The sequence below is a fragment of the Boleophthalmus pectinirostris genome, unplaced genomic scaffold, assembly GCF_026225935.1.
Source record: "Boleophthalmus pectinirostris isolate CB_2022bp ecotype Guang Dong unplaced genomic scaffold, ASM2622593v1 HiC_scaffold_1, whole genome shotgun sequence".
Taxonomy (NCBI): domain Eukaryota; kingdom Metazoa; phylum Chordata; class Actinopteri; order Gobiiformes; family Gobiidae; genus Boleophthalmus; species Boleophthalmus pectinirostris.
In genome coordinates, this window is record NW_026570970.1 from 15,673,805 (window position 1) to 15,688,443 (window position 14,639).

At 41.3% G+C, this 14,639-nt stretch overlaps 1 protein-coding gene across 1 annotated transcript in view; it reads right to left on the reverse strand.

The window, feature by feature from the left end:
• The window catches only part of LOC110166578 (Obg-like ATPase 1), a 33,777-nt gene extending 20,019 nt beyond the window's left edge, over positions 1 to 13,758 (reverse strand). The window contains exons 1-4 of the mRNA XM_055151613.1: positions 13,670 to 13,758; positions 12,149 to 12,324; positions 9,024 to 9,104; positions 8,664 to 8,761 (exon numbers count right to left, since the gene is read on the reverse strand). Coding sequence (XP_055007588.1) covers positions 8,664 to 8,761; positions 9,024 to 9,104; positions 12,149 to 12,265 — 296 coding nt within the window. The 5' untranslated portion in view covers positions 12,266 to 12,324; positions 13,670 to 13,758. The remainder of the gene's footprint in view (positions 1 to 8,663; positions 8,762 to 9,023; positions 9,105 to 12,148; positions 12,325 to 13,669) is intronic.
• Positions 13,759 to 14,639: the final 881 nt, after the last annotated feature.

The window sequence follows — 14,639 nt, forward strand, 5'->3', positions numbered from 1 at the left end:
CAGAAAAGAGTGAGAATGGAGAGAGGAGCTGGGAGAAAGGACAGAAGAAGAAGAGAGAGAGGGGAGAAGAGCTGTGAGAGAAGACAGAAGAGAGGGAAGAGAGGGGAGAAGAGAGGGAGAGGACAGAGGACAGAAGAGAGTGACAGAGGAGGGGGAGAGAGGACAGAAGGAAGAGAAAGAGGAGAGAGGACAGGAGAGAGTGAGAGAGGAGCTGGGAGAAAGGACAGAAGAGTGAGGGGGGGGAGCAAGGTGATGAGGACAGAAGAAAGAGGGGAGAACGGACAGAAGAGAGAAAAATCACAGAGAACAGAAGAGAGTGAGAGGAGAGAAAGGACACTAGAGAGAGGAGAGAGGAGCTGGGAGAAAGGACAGAAGTGAGAGAGGACAGATGAGAGAGAGGACAGATGACAGAAGAGAGAGAGGACAGAGGACAGAAGAGAGGGGGAAAGAGGAGAGGACAGAAGAGACAGATCAGGTCACATCTCACACACACCTCACTGCACAAACAGCCACAGTATCAAAGAGAGAGAGAAGAGAGAAGATCAGGGAGAGAGGACAGAAGAAAGAGAGGAGAGAGGGCAAAAGAGAGAGAGGACAGAAGAGAAAGAGAGGAGGGGAGCAGGGAGAGAGGACGGAAGAGAAAGAGAGGAGGGGAGCAGGGAGAGCGGAGAGAAGAGAAAGAGAGGAGGGGAGCATGGTGAGAGGACAGAAGAGAAAGAGGAAAGAGGACAAAAGAGAGAGAAGAGATAAGAGAGAGAAGGACAGAAGAGAGTGAAAGGAAAGAGGACAAAAGAGAGGGAGCACATAAGCAAGAGAGAGGAGAGAGGACAGAAGAGAGTGAGAGGAAGAGGATAAGAGAGAGAGAACAGAAGAGAGAGAGAGAGAGAGAGAGAAAAGAGAGAGGATAGACAACAGAAGAGATAGAGAATGAGAGAGAAGGAAAAGAGAGAGAGAAACAAAAGAGGAGGCAAGAGGAAGGGAGAGTGGGCAGAGGAGGGAAGAAGAAGAAGAAGGGAAGAGAGGGAGAAACAGGGGGAAAACAGGAAGAGAGGAGAGAGAAGAAAGAAGAGAGACCAGGTAGACCAAAAGAGAGGAGAAAAAAGACAAGAGGAGAGACAGAGGAGAGAGTGAGGAGTGAGGACCACAGGGAAAGAGAGAGCGAGAGAAGAGAAGGTAAGAGGAGTGGAGAGTGGGCAGGGGAGGGAAGAAAGCAGGGGGCAGGGGGAGAGAGGAGGAAGAAGAGAAAACAAGTAGACCAGAGAGAGGACAAAAGAGAAGAGAGTAGAGACAGAGGAGAGAGTGAGGCGGGAGAGGAGAGGCACAGACAGACACACAGGGCCCATCAGGTCACATCACACACACACTCACACACACACGCACGCACACACCTCCACCTCAGCGCACACACAGTCACAGTATCACCAATATTGTCCTGGCCTTTTACAGTTCAAAGAGGAGTTCTGCCAGAAACACAACACAGTGCGGGCACAATGGGAGCAGCTTTAATTAAGAGCATCATTTCACATCCAGCTCAAACAAAGCTGGAGGGTGTGCGGATAACAAGCTTTCTGAACAACTTTACCTGCTTTGAAACCTGCACCCGCTCGGCGCACTGAGGGCTGCTGAGGTTAGGGCGGCTGCTCAGAGAAAAGGGGGATGACAGTTTACATTTGAATTTGTGAATAGTAGCTCAGCCTCTGTCTACATGTTTGTATGATACAGCTTTCTCAAGTAAGAATTAAGGATTTGATTTTTCCACTACAAAGAAAGACATTCATCACCAATCATAGTGTAGTATTGTATGACTATTATAAAGTTTGGATTGCTTGTGGGTAAACTGCCATAAGGGTTTTCTGCACTAATGATAATGATCTGTAGTTGCTGAGGTTTAGGTGAGAGTTCAGATCAGATAGAGACCTCTAATTTTAGGTTTATTTCCAAATGGTTTTAGTTTAATCTCGCAACCCAAAGTGAGTAGCTCATCTTGCTTTCTTATTGGAGGATCAGCTTGGCCATGATGTCCAATGTTAAAAATAAAAATAGTTAAAAAATAATTAAACACTGGCAGTCGGTAAAATCAGTATTTGATGTTTACTTCATATCTTTAAGGTCACAGACAGGTAATGTTCATGAAGTATGAAATAAAGACGTTTACAGAAGTCATCAGATTTGAATTCTGTCTTTATTTCTTATGTTTAGTAAGTGTCTTGATTAACTTATAATATTATCTTACATTATACATTACATTTATTGGGAAAATATACAATTCAAAACTACAAAAAAGGGTCCACTTTTTGCAAGTTCAGGAAGAATAATTCTAAATGATTTTACTGTAGCTTTTATGATAAACAATTCATCCAGTTCCACTATTTCATGGACACTGAAATTGTAAAGTAAACTTCAATGTAGTCTTTATGGGCCTGTGAACCTCCACTTGTGATTCAAACTAAAGGCAAAACACAAAGAACTAAAATTACCATCATATCAACAAAATGTACAATATTGCTTCAAATAGAAAACATGATTAAAGTCACACAGAGCCAAACAGCACATGACGAGAAGAAGGCGAAAAAAAAAAAATCTAACCACAACCGGGAGCACATCCTACATCACCCAAAATAATTCTCTATATGGGGTACCCGTGCTGTCATTCAGAGCAGTTGACTGGGCCAGAGAAAATAAGGGCTGAGGGAGAGGAAGAGAGGGGGAGAGGAGGAGAGGGGGAGAGGAGGAGAGGGGGAGTCATCAAGATGTGACAATTGTGACAAGAGCAGGCAAAGTGTAGTGGCGCCGCACAGCACACGGATTCCTCCATCTCGTCTTTTCTCCGCCATGACAGCTTAATGTCTACCACATGCAATATTTATTCTCGTCGCGTGTCAGACTGTCGGCCTGTCCTACCCGCCACAATGAACGCCACTTATTAGAATAAAGCGCGAGCAAGGTAATCAAGGACATATGTAACATCAGACAATCATGGGCCCTTCCAATTCTGTCTGTGTCCCCATTCATAACAGTTCAACAATAATCCTGCTAATAGGTGTTGGAGAGAGGGATGTGGCAACACTAAACTCATTTTATTTGTCTCATTAGAGGTGAGAGGGGCTGACTGGGGCTTCCCTTCCAGCCAAGTGCACCGGTCATAACCCTAACACGCACACCAAACAAAGACCAAGGAATGTGTAGGGCTGTTATGAGTTGTGTTAGAGTAATTAGAATAAATTGAATGTTAGAAATGGCACAACACACACACACACACACACATACATATATATATATTTTTTGTTTGTGAAATATTAGAATATGTACACTGTTCCTTAAATTCATTTCTTGAAATAAATCCATTTATCATATGTAGATAAAGCTAAATTTCATCAAAATATCTTAATGAGTCATAATGATACAATAGCAAAACACATTGTTGACATAGGAAGATGTATGAGAAGTAAAAAATTCCTTCCATGAGTCAGAAGACATTTTTGTGGTAGGTCAAAGTTGTTATTATATGTTTTTATTGATCCAATAAATCATACTAATTAGGCAAACTTTGTCCTGTGTGTACTGAAATCAGTAGTTTAACCTGTAATATGCACTTGAAGCTATATGGGGAACATTTTGGGGGAAAAGACGTGAAATCTGTAGATGCTCCAGACTCTTAAACCCTGGTTCATATTATCGGCCAAAACTCCTCGTAAAAAAATACATTTACAGTGAAGACCTGGCTAGTTGGTTTAGTGGGCCCTTATTATGCCATTTTCTGATCTATGTTGTAATATTGTTTCCTTTTCAAAAACATACCTGGAGTTGTGTTGTTTCATTCACACAAACTGCATATTTATTTCTCCTCTCAAACGAAAAACACTGTGGTAAAACTCGAAATGCTCCTCTGTGTTTTTAGTCTCCATACACCTTCACTAGAATCATCTGGATAATTTCAGCCCTGGAATGAAATTGCCAATCTCTACAGAAAAAAAGGTAAAAGGTATCTGCCAACTTGGAAACTACAGCTTCATGACATCACAAGGTGTAACAGAGCATTTTGAGCTTTGGAGATGTAGACTGATTAGTAATAAAGGAATTACTCAAACAAGTGTGAATGAAACAAAACACAACCTATATATTTGGATTTGGATGAGGTAACAGCATTATAACATGATTAAAGCTCACAAGAGTACATTTTGTCTAATATAGGACCTTTAAATCCCAATTAATTACCTACAGATAAAACAAATCCTTATATCATAGCGTGACAGTCCACTGAAAAAGAGTGTAAACGCAAAACTAAAATCAAAAGTTTTACAGCAATTACAAGTCAAGCTGTAGTCTCAAGGGAAAAAAAACAAGTCTGATTGAGGTTGATGTCATTAGTCCGTGTAACAGGATTGTGTCTGTTCCTCTATACAACAAAGACACAGAAGGCTGACACAGGACAACAGGCCTGTCATTACCTGGACCAGGGACAGTCTACTGCTATATAACTCACACAGCAACTTCATTAGCACCATCTGGTCCAGCTTTACTGCACTGCCTCTTCTCTTCTGTTGTTGCCTACCACCTACAGTCCACCATTACAACTCACTGTGCACACATTGTTGTATGGGAAGTGATCTCATGCTGAAAAAGACCATAGTGGATGGACTAGATGTTGGCTTTGAATGCAGCAGCCCTGGAACTGAGTGGATAGTAGTTCCAAAAAAAACTTGGATGGAGACGGTGGTTTTGCACTCAATAAACTGGAGTTGTGTTTATGGGAGAGTTGGTCTGGAGGAGCAGAGTGCAGAGAAGAGAGAGGTTTTCAGGGAATCATTACAGGCCACCTCATCATGTCTAAGTCCCAAGGGGAAAATGACAAACGCATCAAACGTGAATAAAAATAAAAACGCTGAATCCATACTTAAATCAGGCAATGAATGCAAAAATATACAACATGTCATTGAAGTAACACTGCAGTTTGTAACTGAATTGTATTTAGTGGTTACAATTTAGCCAGGGACTGCTGTGAAATGATGCATCCCCCACTGTAGTTGCTAAAGCTCCCCCTACAGGACAAAACAAGTATTCCATGCATTTGATGACTTTCACAAATTACATCAATATCGTAATTGCTACTCAAGACAGAATACAAATATATTACAAAAAATGATTAAGGACTATTAGATTAATAAACATTTATTTGTTATACAATATACAATTATTCATAATGGGACTACACTGGCATTTGTTGATTACATAAAAATAATCTCTAATATAGTAAGCATTATGTATTAAATAAAGTATTAATAAAAAAGATATACGGAAAATAGCAGCACTTTCTAGATAATGTGGAGTAGCAGACTTCTGTTTTTCATAGACACTGCAAAAATGTATTGTTTTTGTTTAATTAAAGTAAAGTTGTACATAATATAGTTAGATATCTGTACCTATGTGGGATTGGAAAATGAAAAGTAACAGGAGAGCAATGTTTTGTAACATTTGTGGAACCAGAGCTGCCTTAAAATGTCAAAGGATGATGTATGATTTAGATGATGAATGCCACAGCTCAGTGTTGTATTAATTACAATTATTTATGCCTTAATGTTGACAAGCAACCATTACAGCACATTGCCAGACTTTAGCTGTTTGCCAAATTAAACCTGTCTGACACCACAAGCAAAACGTGTAATAATCATAATCTTATCATACTGTATTTAAGGGACATTACATTCACTTTATGGAGACACTTGATGACTTTGAGGATTACCTTTAGGGACCTGTGTTTTGTTCCTATAGGAGAATTCTGACAAGGGAAAAAGGCTTGACGTCCCCATAACATAGTAAAAAGGAGAGCACTCACACTTATATACACACACCATGCACAGCGTTAATAGCAGCTCCGTGAGGCAGGAGCTCGCGGTTCGCTCACACTCCAGGAGCAGAGCACTCAGAGGCAGGCCACACTCGCCGGCTTCCTTAAAGGTCAACTCATCTACTTAAGAGGCGCCAATTTACTTTAATGTACATTGTCCAAAAGAACAAGAGGAAGAGGAAGGAAAATGCCATCAAAAACATCACAGCACATCTGGACTTTTTAGTTTTTTACCCCTATTTTTCTTAGCAAAGTCTGGCCAGTCTAAAAATGGAATAAGAATTAAACTAGCAAACTAAACATTGTTGACAGGTGTAAAAATGCCGGCCGGACCAGACGTCAGCAGTCGTCCTGTAATGAACCTTTAGTATGCGTTGTGTTCTACCGTCTACAGGCAGCTCCCAGACCAGAGCACAAGAGAAAGCCTCTTGTAGATGCCATTCCCTATCACGCAATGCCTCTCAGTCATAAACACAGGACAAATGCGGCCTTAATCATTTTTTACGAGCGGGGATGTGCAGGGGGCAGTGATGGCTGGAGGCAGAGGGAGGCAGAGGGGAGCAGCGGGCGGCCCTCTGCTCAGAGGAGCGCGGTCTCCTCTGGAACATCACAGGCCTTTGATGTGCACACCGCAATTACAGCAGCATCCAAATGAGCGGCGAGTCGCCTCGGAGACAGACTTCAAACATGCACACGGACACATTCTCATACACATGTACACACTGGAGACACTGTAGACACTGCACACCAGAGCCATGTGCTGCTCTCCACACTAAATGATGTTCTATCTCCAGCAGAGCAGAGCAGATGGGATGAAAGCAGCCATGCTCCTTGTCTGATCCACATTAATGATGGTTAGCTAAAGCTAATATGCTATATTCTTGTCTAAACAAGAGCAGCCTGGTATGTGGCTCCCATACTCCAAACAAGATGATGGCAGTTAACAGCGGGCTGGGCAGTTTCAGGGCTAAACTCTGGTAACATTATTGCATTATAGATGTTTGACAAATGTTGTCACATAAAAGTTACAACACACACAACCTGTTCTGACACCACGGTACAAAACATCACGACTAAAAATAGGCTTCAGATGCATTTAGCTAAACAGTGACTGGCAACATGCCATCAACAAAAGAGCAGAAATGAAAAGGTGCTTGTAGAGCAGTGTAAACTAAACCTGTGATATGGCCTCAATGAATGTCCTAAGAGACACAGATAAAATTGGCTTATTTGCCTCATTCGAGGATTCGCCTCCTTTTTCTGAGCACATTAAAGCTGAGATTGCAATTTGTCTTGCTGTTTGCTTTGAATAGTCCTAAAGCGTATCATCATCTCAACTGTGCCGGTGGAAAAACACGAGAGCATGGCGACAGCCAAATGGCAGTCTGGCGTCTCCGCTGCAGACTAGCTGCCATTAGGGCTGAGAGCGGCATTTATTGTACAATTAGGGCCAGCTCGATCTACCTGTAATCATCTCCATACAGGTGTGAGCTGCTCTCTGGACAGGGGAAGTGACTCATCACTTGTCAAACATCAACACTTTGATGTCAGTATTGTTCAGTGGGGAGCCCCCAGGACACCTGAGCACTACTGTTTAAAAGTGCACAGGATTTATTGCATTTCTCACAGTAAAAATCCCCACACACGCAAGTTAAAAAAGCTCTTTCTGCTGATGACGGATGTTCCACATGCCATGAATCATTTGATTTATGAGCTCGCTCCCTCCTCTCTCTGTCTGACACTCATACTTTCGTGTCAAGAACATTTTAACAAACACTCATAGGTAAACAACTTCCCTTGTAATACAATGCTGCCAAGTAAAGCACAGAAAACAAATTTTGCAAGAAGTGACACCACAAAGCCTAGAGGGCAATTGGAAAAGTGTGGTAACAATCCACAAGTTGGTGTTATTGACAAACTGCTGGAGTGAGGAAAAGTAGCCCTTTCACATGTAATGGATGTGTCCGCGGCCTCTCTGGAGATGACATTACTATAAACCCACTTGGAACAAAACACACACCACACACTTACAACGATAGCCCTGTTTACATTGGTGCTTGGAAATTTGTCTTAATGCAAACAAAATTATTTCTATTTTTATTAGCATTCCCTTAAAGTCTAATTTTGAATCAACTGTTTTCAGAGAACACATTATTATATATTAAATAATTTATGCTCAGATTTATACATTTCTTTTTCTTACTCTATTTTCATTTCAGTTTCTTTTTCGGAATAACATTTTTAAAGACTTTTTCAATGAAAGCTCACATTGTGCAAGCCATGACTGTAAAGAAAGTCTTGTAAAGTATGCCACTCATTCCCCGTCTTGAGCAACAACATGTGTAGACAAAACCAAATATTTGACACAAACCTCTAAATGGCCATATAATATTAATAGCGGTGTTTATGCCTCGAGTTTATTGTCCCCTCTCCGCACTGTATTAATCACTTGCTCATGTTTGTTTTGTTGTCATTCACAGCCTTTGATATCATATGGAAATTCTGCAGTGAAATGGAGTCCGTATGTGTCTTAATGAAGAGCAGAGAGGGCAGAGCCGGCTGTGGTGCTGTACTTAGTGCCACCTCCAGGCAGATCCTCTCACAAAGATATGACCGCTAAACCCAGCGGGGGGCACCTTCAGTCCGTCTCTGCGTCTACACTTCTCACACTCCACTGTACCGTATTAATGCAGTCGGGACGCAAGATCCAATCAAAGTTAGCAGAAAGCCGCTTCATAAGTAGGAGAAAAAAAGCCCTTTGCTGGTGATTAATGAGTGCAATGAGACATGGCGGCCTCTCCTACCTCCCTGCACTTACCATTTGTTCTTCCTCCTGATGTAGTCTTTCTCCGAGAGGTTAACGAGGTAAATCATGGGTTTGGATGTCAAAAACAAGTATTTGTTCAGCACTTCGATCTGCAAAGACAGTGACACTGTGAAAAAAGGCTCAAACTTTTAAAAACAGCAAACAAAGTTGAGTGAGCAGTCTGTTGTGTATATAGGAGCTGCGGGGGGCCTCTATAAAGCTCAAGAGCAGCATGGCCAGATGTCATTAGCTTGTACAAAAGTGATGTCAAAATAAAGCAACACAAGACAGATCTTAATATTCATTTGCACAAAAGAAGACTAAAAAAGCAGTTGGAGTTTTTCATAAATCTTGCTGACTTCAAAGACGTACCTCCTTGTCGTTCCAGTCGTGATTGTAGCGGACATGTTTCTTTTCATCCACTACCCAGCTCTTGATTTTGCACATAATGTCCTGTTTGGGGTTAAAAGAGAATAAACAAGAAGCCATTAAAGGAGATGAAAAAGAGTATAAACGCGGCGGGGTATGGGGTAATTATTTCCTAAATTCACTGCATCCTGATGCCCAAATGAACAATGGCTGTGCAGGGATTGAAGCAGGAGAGCAGCTTTGACATAGATGGCACGCACAGGACCCCCTCTTGCCTTACAAAGCATGAGAAAGACCTTCAGGCCTATCAGCATACTTTATATTGTTTAATGAAAAGGATGGATGACAGCGTAGACAAGAGGGGAACTAATCAGAGTCAGTTACTTAAGTGTAAAAGATCAGCTCCCTCAGATTCTGTCTCAGAATGCAGTCATTTGGAATGCACTCCAGAGAGCTACACAAGTATTTATTCAGTGATTCTTGTGGAGAAAACATGGAGCATCAGCCCCGATGTAAGCCACATTCATTACTGAGGCACTTGTGGGCTGGGACCACAGGCAGGACTGGGTCTTGACAGGATCTGGAAGCGGAAAAGGGTGGGAAAATGGGAGGGAGGTAGTTATAAAATTTGTAATAAAGAAATTGAGCCTATTATTGTTGATCCAGCCCCACAGAAATTAGCGGAACACATTCTTTTTGTTCCTGTCAACTTGACCTCCCCCTTCATATAAAAGTCCCCCACCCCCTGCAACACTCCCTCAGCCTGCTCTTCCCTCCCCAAAGCCTCGCAGCACTTCACAATCACACTGGCTTTTCAAAGAAGTGAGGAAAAAATCCTGCCAGAGCCTCAATTACACAATGGCAGAGAGAGCGGCACACACTGACCCCCGGCCAGCTGCATTCGCTCTGGGCACATCTCTCTCCACAGGAATTCTAAAGGCCTTTTAGTGGAGCGGCCAGAGAGCAGCAGCGGGAGAGAGCGCAGGAAGAGGCACGGACGCAGGGCCAGCGCTCCGCGGCCTTCACACAAAGATTAATCATGTGTGAAATGGAAACAGCAAACGGCCAGTGACACGGGCTGAACCCGCTCCAGGTTTCCCTCATCAGCTCTAACAGGCAGGTGTTAATAAAAGGCAGATAGGTCCCACTGGGGTCAGCACCAACGCCTGCCACCATCACGCGCCGCTGGTGGGCCCGCCACCGCCGCATTGTTTTCTGAGGACAGGGATTTAGACGATTCACAGCAACAAAAGCATGAAATATTCTTCTTGTAAACACAGCACAAGCAAATGGATTTAAATCTTTATAACAATGCATAAAAATGAGCCCGTGCTGCTGCAATCATTTAAATACACCTCAGGGGAATATTAAGTGGCCTGTCCTCCAGAAGACATATTCAAACACTATATATTATATATATATGTATATATACATAAACATATATATGCATATATACATATACAGTCGCTTTATATAATAGCTCTTTTTATTATTTATCTATTAATCATTTTAGTCAATTAGTACTATGTCAAAAGTTTTCCTGTTTTATACAGGCTAAATATGTGCACTTACATGTGTGTCCTTACATCCTGTCACAACAGGAAGCTGCTGATTAAAAGCAGATCTGCTCATTATTAAAAGCCTGTGCATTAAACTCTTCTGAGTGCATCCAGCATGAGGCCGTACAATTATGCAGTAAGTACACGCTCAAATGAGACAAAGTGAAATCTGACAGTTACATAGCATACGTACGTCAAATTTACTTCTCTTTACCCAATTCAGTTTTAGTAATTATTATATATTATTATATTTATTAATTATCACATACTTTATGTTTCTGATCAAACTTTGGGCGTTGTTTGTCTCTTTAGATTAAATTGAAAACTACATGAAAAAGGATGTCTTTGGAACTAGGTGACAGAAAAAAGACGTTTGATGACATGATAATAGGTGTAGACAGTATTTTTTGCTCCGTCCCTTCACCTGCTTCACATATTGTTTCTGATTTAATAGGCCCCTGTCATTGCTCAGACGCTGCGTCCTATTGTCACAATGTACATCTCTGGGTAGACTGCAGCGCTGCTCTGATGCTGACATAAACATGTTTGGAGGTGACAACACACAGCTGAGGCACTGGGAGACAATCCCAGCGTCTCCGAGCTGCACCCGCCTTTGATAAGCTCCATTCTTCTCCATCTAAAGAGGTCTTCTATAGATTTCACTTCGCCGACGTGTGCACAACCTTTGACAAGTAATGTAGATCATTTTTATTCATTGCCTAAAATTGTTAGCAATTATGTGCGTAAGCGGCCACCTGCCTGGGCTGAATGGCTCCTGTCTGCGGGCTACAGGGGTGTGGGGAAGTGCTGTTGGCAGGGAGGAGGAGGAGGAGGGCTGGGGGTGTGGAGGGGCGTCTGCAGGGGTGGGGGTAGGTGGGGGTGGTTGTCGGGCTTGGGGGGCGGCTGCAGCAGGTGAAATAGCCCCTCTAGTTAGCGTAATGACTGGTCAGAGACTCAAATTGGGCATGCAGCTTATAGCAAAAGGCCAGGTTTGCTCATGCTCGCTCGCGTCATGATAGGGCAGTGGGAGCCGTTCACCACCAAATCGATGCTAAAGTTAGCAGCTAACCCTCATTAGCCTAACAATATGAGCAGCACCTCCACACACTTCCTCTAATCTCCTTATATGAGTAACCCGAAGAGCTCTGTCAAAGTATATGCCAAACATTTATGCTATTCATAACGACATATAGGCTTCCCTTTCACCCAGCGCTTGGCCTCGCACAATTTCCCCCGGAGCTGCTGCTGTAGGTGTCTGATTTGAGTATTACTTTAGATGAAAAGAGCTGTGCGGATACACTTTCATTAGCCTGGTAGCGCGACCCGGGGTCAGCAGCTGAATAAGTAACTCTCTATTAATGATTTCTACAGCAGAAAACCATGACCCCCGATCACTTCCCATCTCAGGCAAGGAAAAAAATGGAAAAGGAAGGAGGGGAGGGGTTTTTATCGGAGGGAGATTATAAAAAAAGCATAATTTTTTCTCTCCCTGGGCATGTGTGTGGGAGGGTTAGACTTTTGTAGCGTGCTGTGAGGGGAAGCAAAGGCCTGCTGGGGACACGAACTCACGTATTCTGGTTTGAGCTTCTTGTCGCCTCCTCTGATGGCTGTCTTCTCCAGTTTGTCGATAATGGGACCGATCAGCTCCTCGTCCTTTAGCCTTAACTCTTCGTGAATGATCTCCATGTCCCTCACCGGGTCCACCGTCCCCTCCACGTGAATGATATCCTCATCTTCAAATGCACCTGCGGAGATGGGAGAGAAAACATACTATAAGCCCTTATGTAAAAACACGACGTGGCACCATCTGGATGCAACAGTGAAAAGATCAATGGCATCGACTGTGAGATGAGATTAGATTTAGTTGCAAAAGAAATCATTATGTGCTGTAGAGAACATGAGAAAAATAGGTATTTACATAAGAATTCACAGTGGGAAGTTATACCGTGAAAAAACATAATTCTATTTTGGTAATGAGCTACCAGTATCTACTTTAACAGATTTTAAAGAGAAATTTTACATTAATCTGAATTTTAAAGGGCCTATATTATTAAACCGCTATAACATACTTGGAGTTTTTTTTTTCTTCTTCACATAATTAACTCGCAAATTCTGCATATTTAGTTGAGTTCTTCTTTCAAACAGAAAACACGATGTTCCACCTTGTGATGTCATGGGGTAATACATAGGGATATAACGATATTTTCACGATACGCATCTCATGGTACGATATTTACTGCAATATTTGTAGAGGCTATCAAAACTGTGAATATGCTACTTACTTCTTTAAAAACAGTGATACTGTTAATAATGGTACTTTGTAAAATGAAGAATTAAGATTTAAAAGTGCTATTAATGATAAGTCTCCACTGACAACAGCAAAGGATCATGATCTATGTAGTTCCCTCTTTTTTTTAAACTATTGCTGCACCATAACAATGAATTTAAATAGTAGTTTGATATATTGTGATGGTCCACGATATTATTGTGAGACTTTTGATGAAACCATATCACGATATTTTGGTTATTGTTACACCCCTAGTAATACAGGAAGTGCTCCACTGTGTTTTTAAACTGCATTCACCGTGTCTAGAATCATTTGGATAATTTCAGCCCTGGAATTGTACATTTCTAATCAGCAAAAAGTAAAAGGTAGCTGTAAACACGAACACTATACAAGATCATAAGTTGGAACTGAGCATTTTGAGTTTTGGAGATGTAAACAGACAAATAATAAAGGGATACTCAAACATATGTGAATGAAACAAACCTCTGGCTATATTTTTGATGAGGTAATAACATTATAACTTGGATTAAAGTTCACAAGAATCCATTTTGATCTTAAAAATGACTCAACAATAAACTGGCTTAATCTGCTTTAAAGTTTCAACTAAAAGCATCCTCCTTAGCTTAGCTCCTAGCCTAGCCTAAACAACGCTATTTCTATTGCTGATATTTGCTGGTGCTAAACAATGAAAGATTTCACCAGAAAAGTTACACAGAACACCTTTAAATATCAATGCAAAACGTTACTGAGTGCATTTGCATTCAAACGAAAGCTGTGTTTTACCTTTCAAAAGCCCAGCCTACCTTAATATTCGTCTAAAAAGAGCATGGTTAGGAGCAAAATGTCATAAGAAAATGGTGGCAGCCGTGCTCTTTAGTGCTTAAGCTGGAGCTGTGCTGGTGATTAGGTAATGAGGCAGGAGAAGGCCATTTAGCACCAGTGGCTCTAAGGACTCCTCCAGCAGAGCTCCTCAGGGTGGGGGTAGAGGTGGGGGGTGTCACACAAGAAAACCCGCAATATCACTAAGACCAAATGTAGCCTAGTTAGTTTTTTTTATTCTATTTATTTAACTCACAATAAATAAGATCTAACATTTAGGTGGAAAAATGTCATGCAATGTACTATGAGAAATCAAAGTACAATTACACTATATGGACTATTATTAGACACATTTTAAACTGACAGGACCCTATTTTCCATCAAAACATGACTGATTTTAAGATTATGTTTTTGTATGCAAAGGATTTTTCTTAAAGCTTAAAGAATAAAGCATACAAAGAAAATAATAAAATATGAAAATGTCTTTCACGTCAGAGTGGACCATTTTGTTGTTTCCAGAAAGAAAGTTTATATGCTGAGAAAACTCTCCGTTCCACCTTGTGATTTCATGTGGTCATACAGAAAGTGCTCCACTTTGTTTTAAAACTACATTCACCAGTCATTTGAATCATCTGGATAATTTCAGCCTTGGAACTAGCAATCTCTATTGAGCAAAAAGTAAAAAGGAGCTTAGTAGTAGTAACTTGAAAACTACCATTATATGACTTCACAAGGTGTAACAGAGCATTTTGTTGTGTTGTTTCCACATGAAAGCTTATATGCTGAGAGACCAAACAGACAAAAAACCCCAAAACAAAACAAAAAGAAAAAAAAAAAAAAAAAAGAGTTTTGCCTGTAGTGTCTCCCTTTAAATAGTCTTTTATCATTCCAATACTACCCCAATAGAGCTACATATCAACTATGAAGTACTATGAAACAGTTATGTTGTTTTTT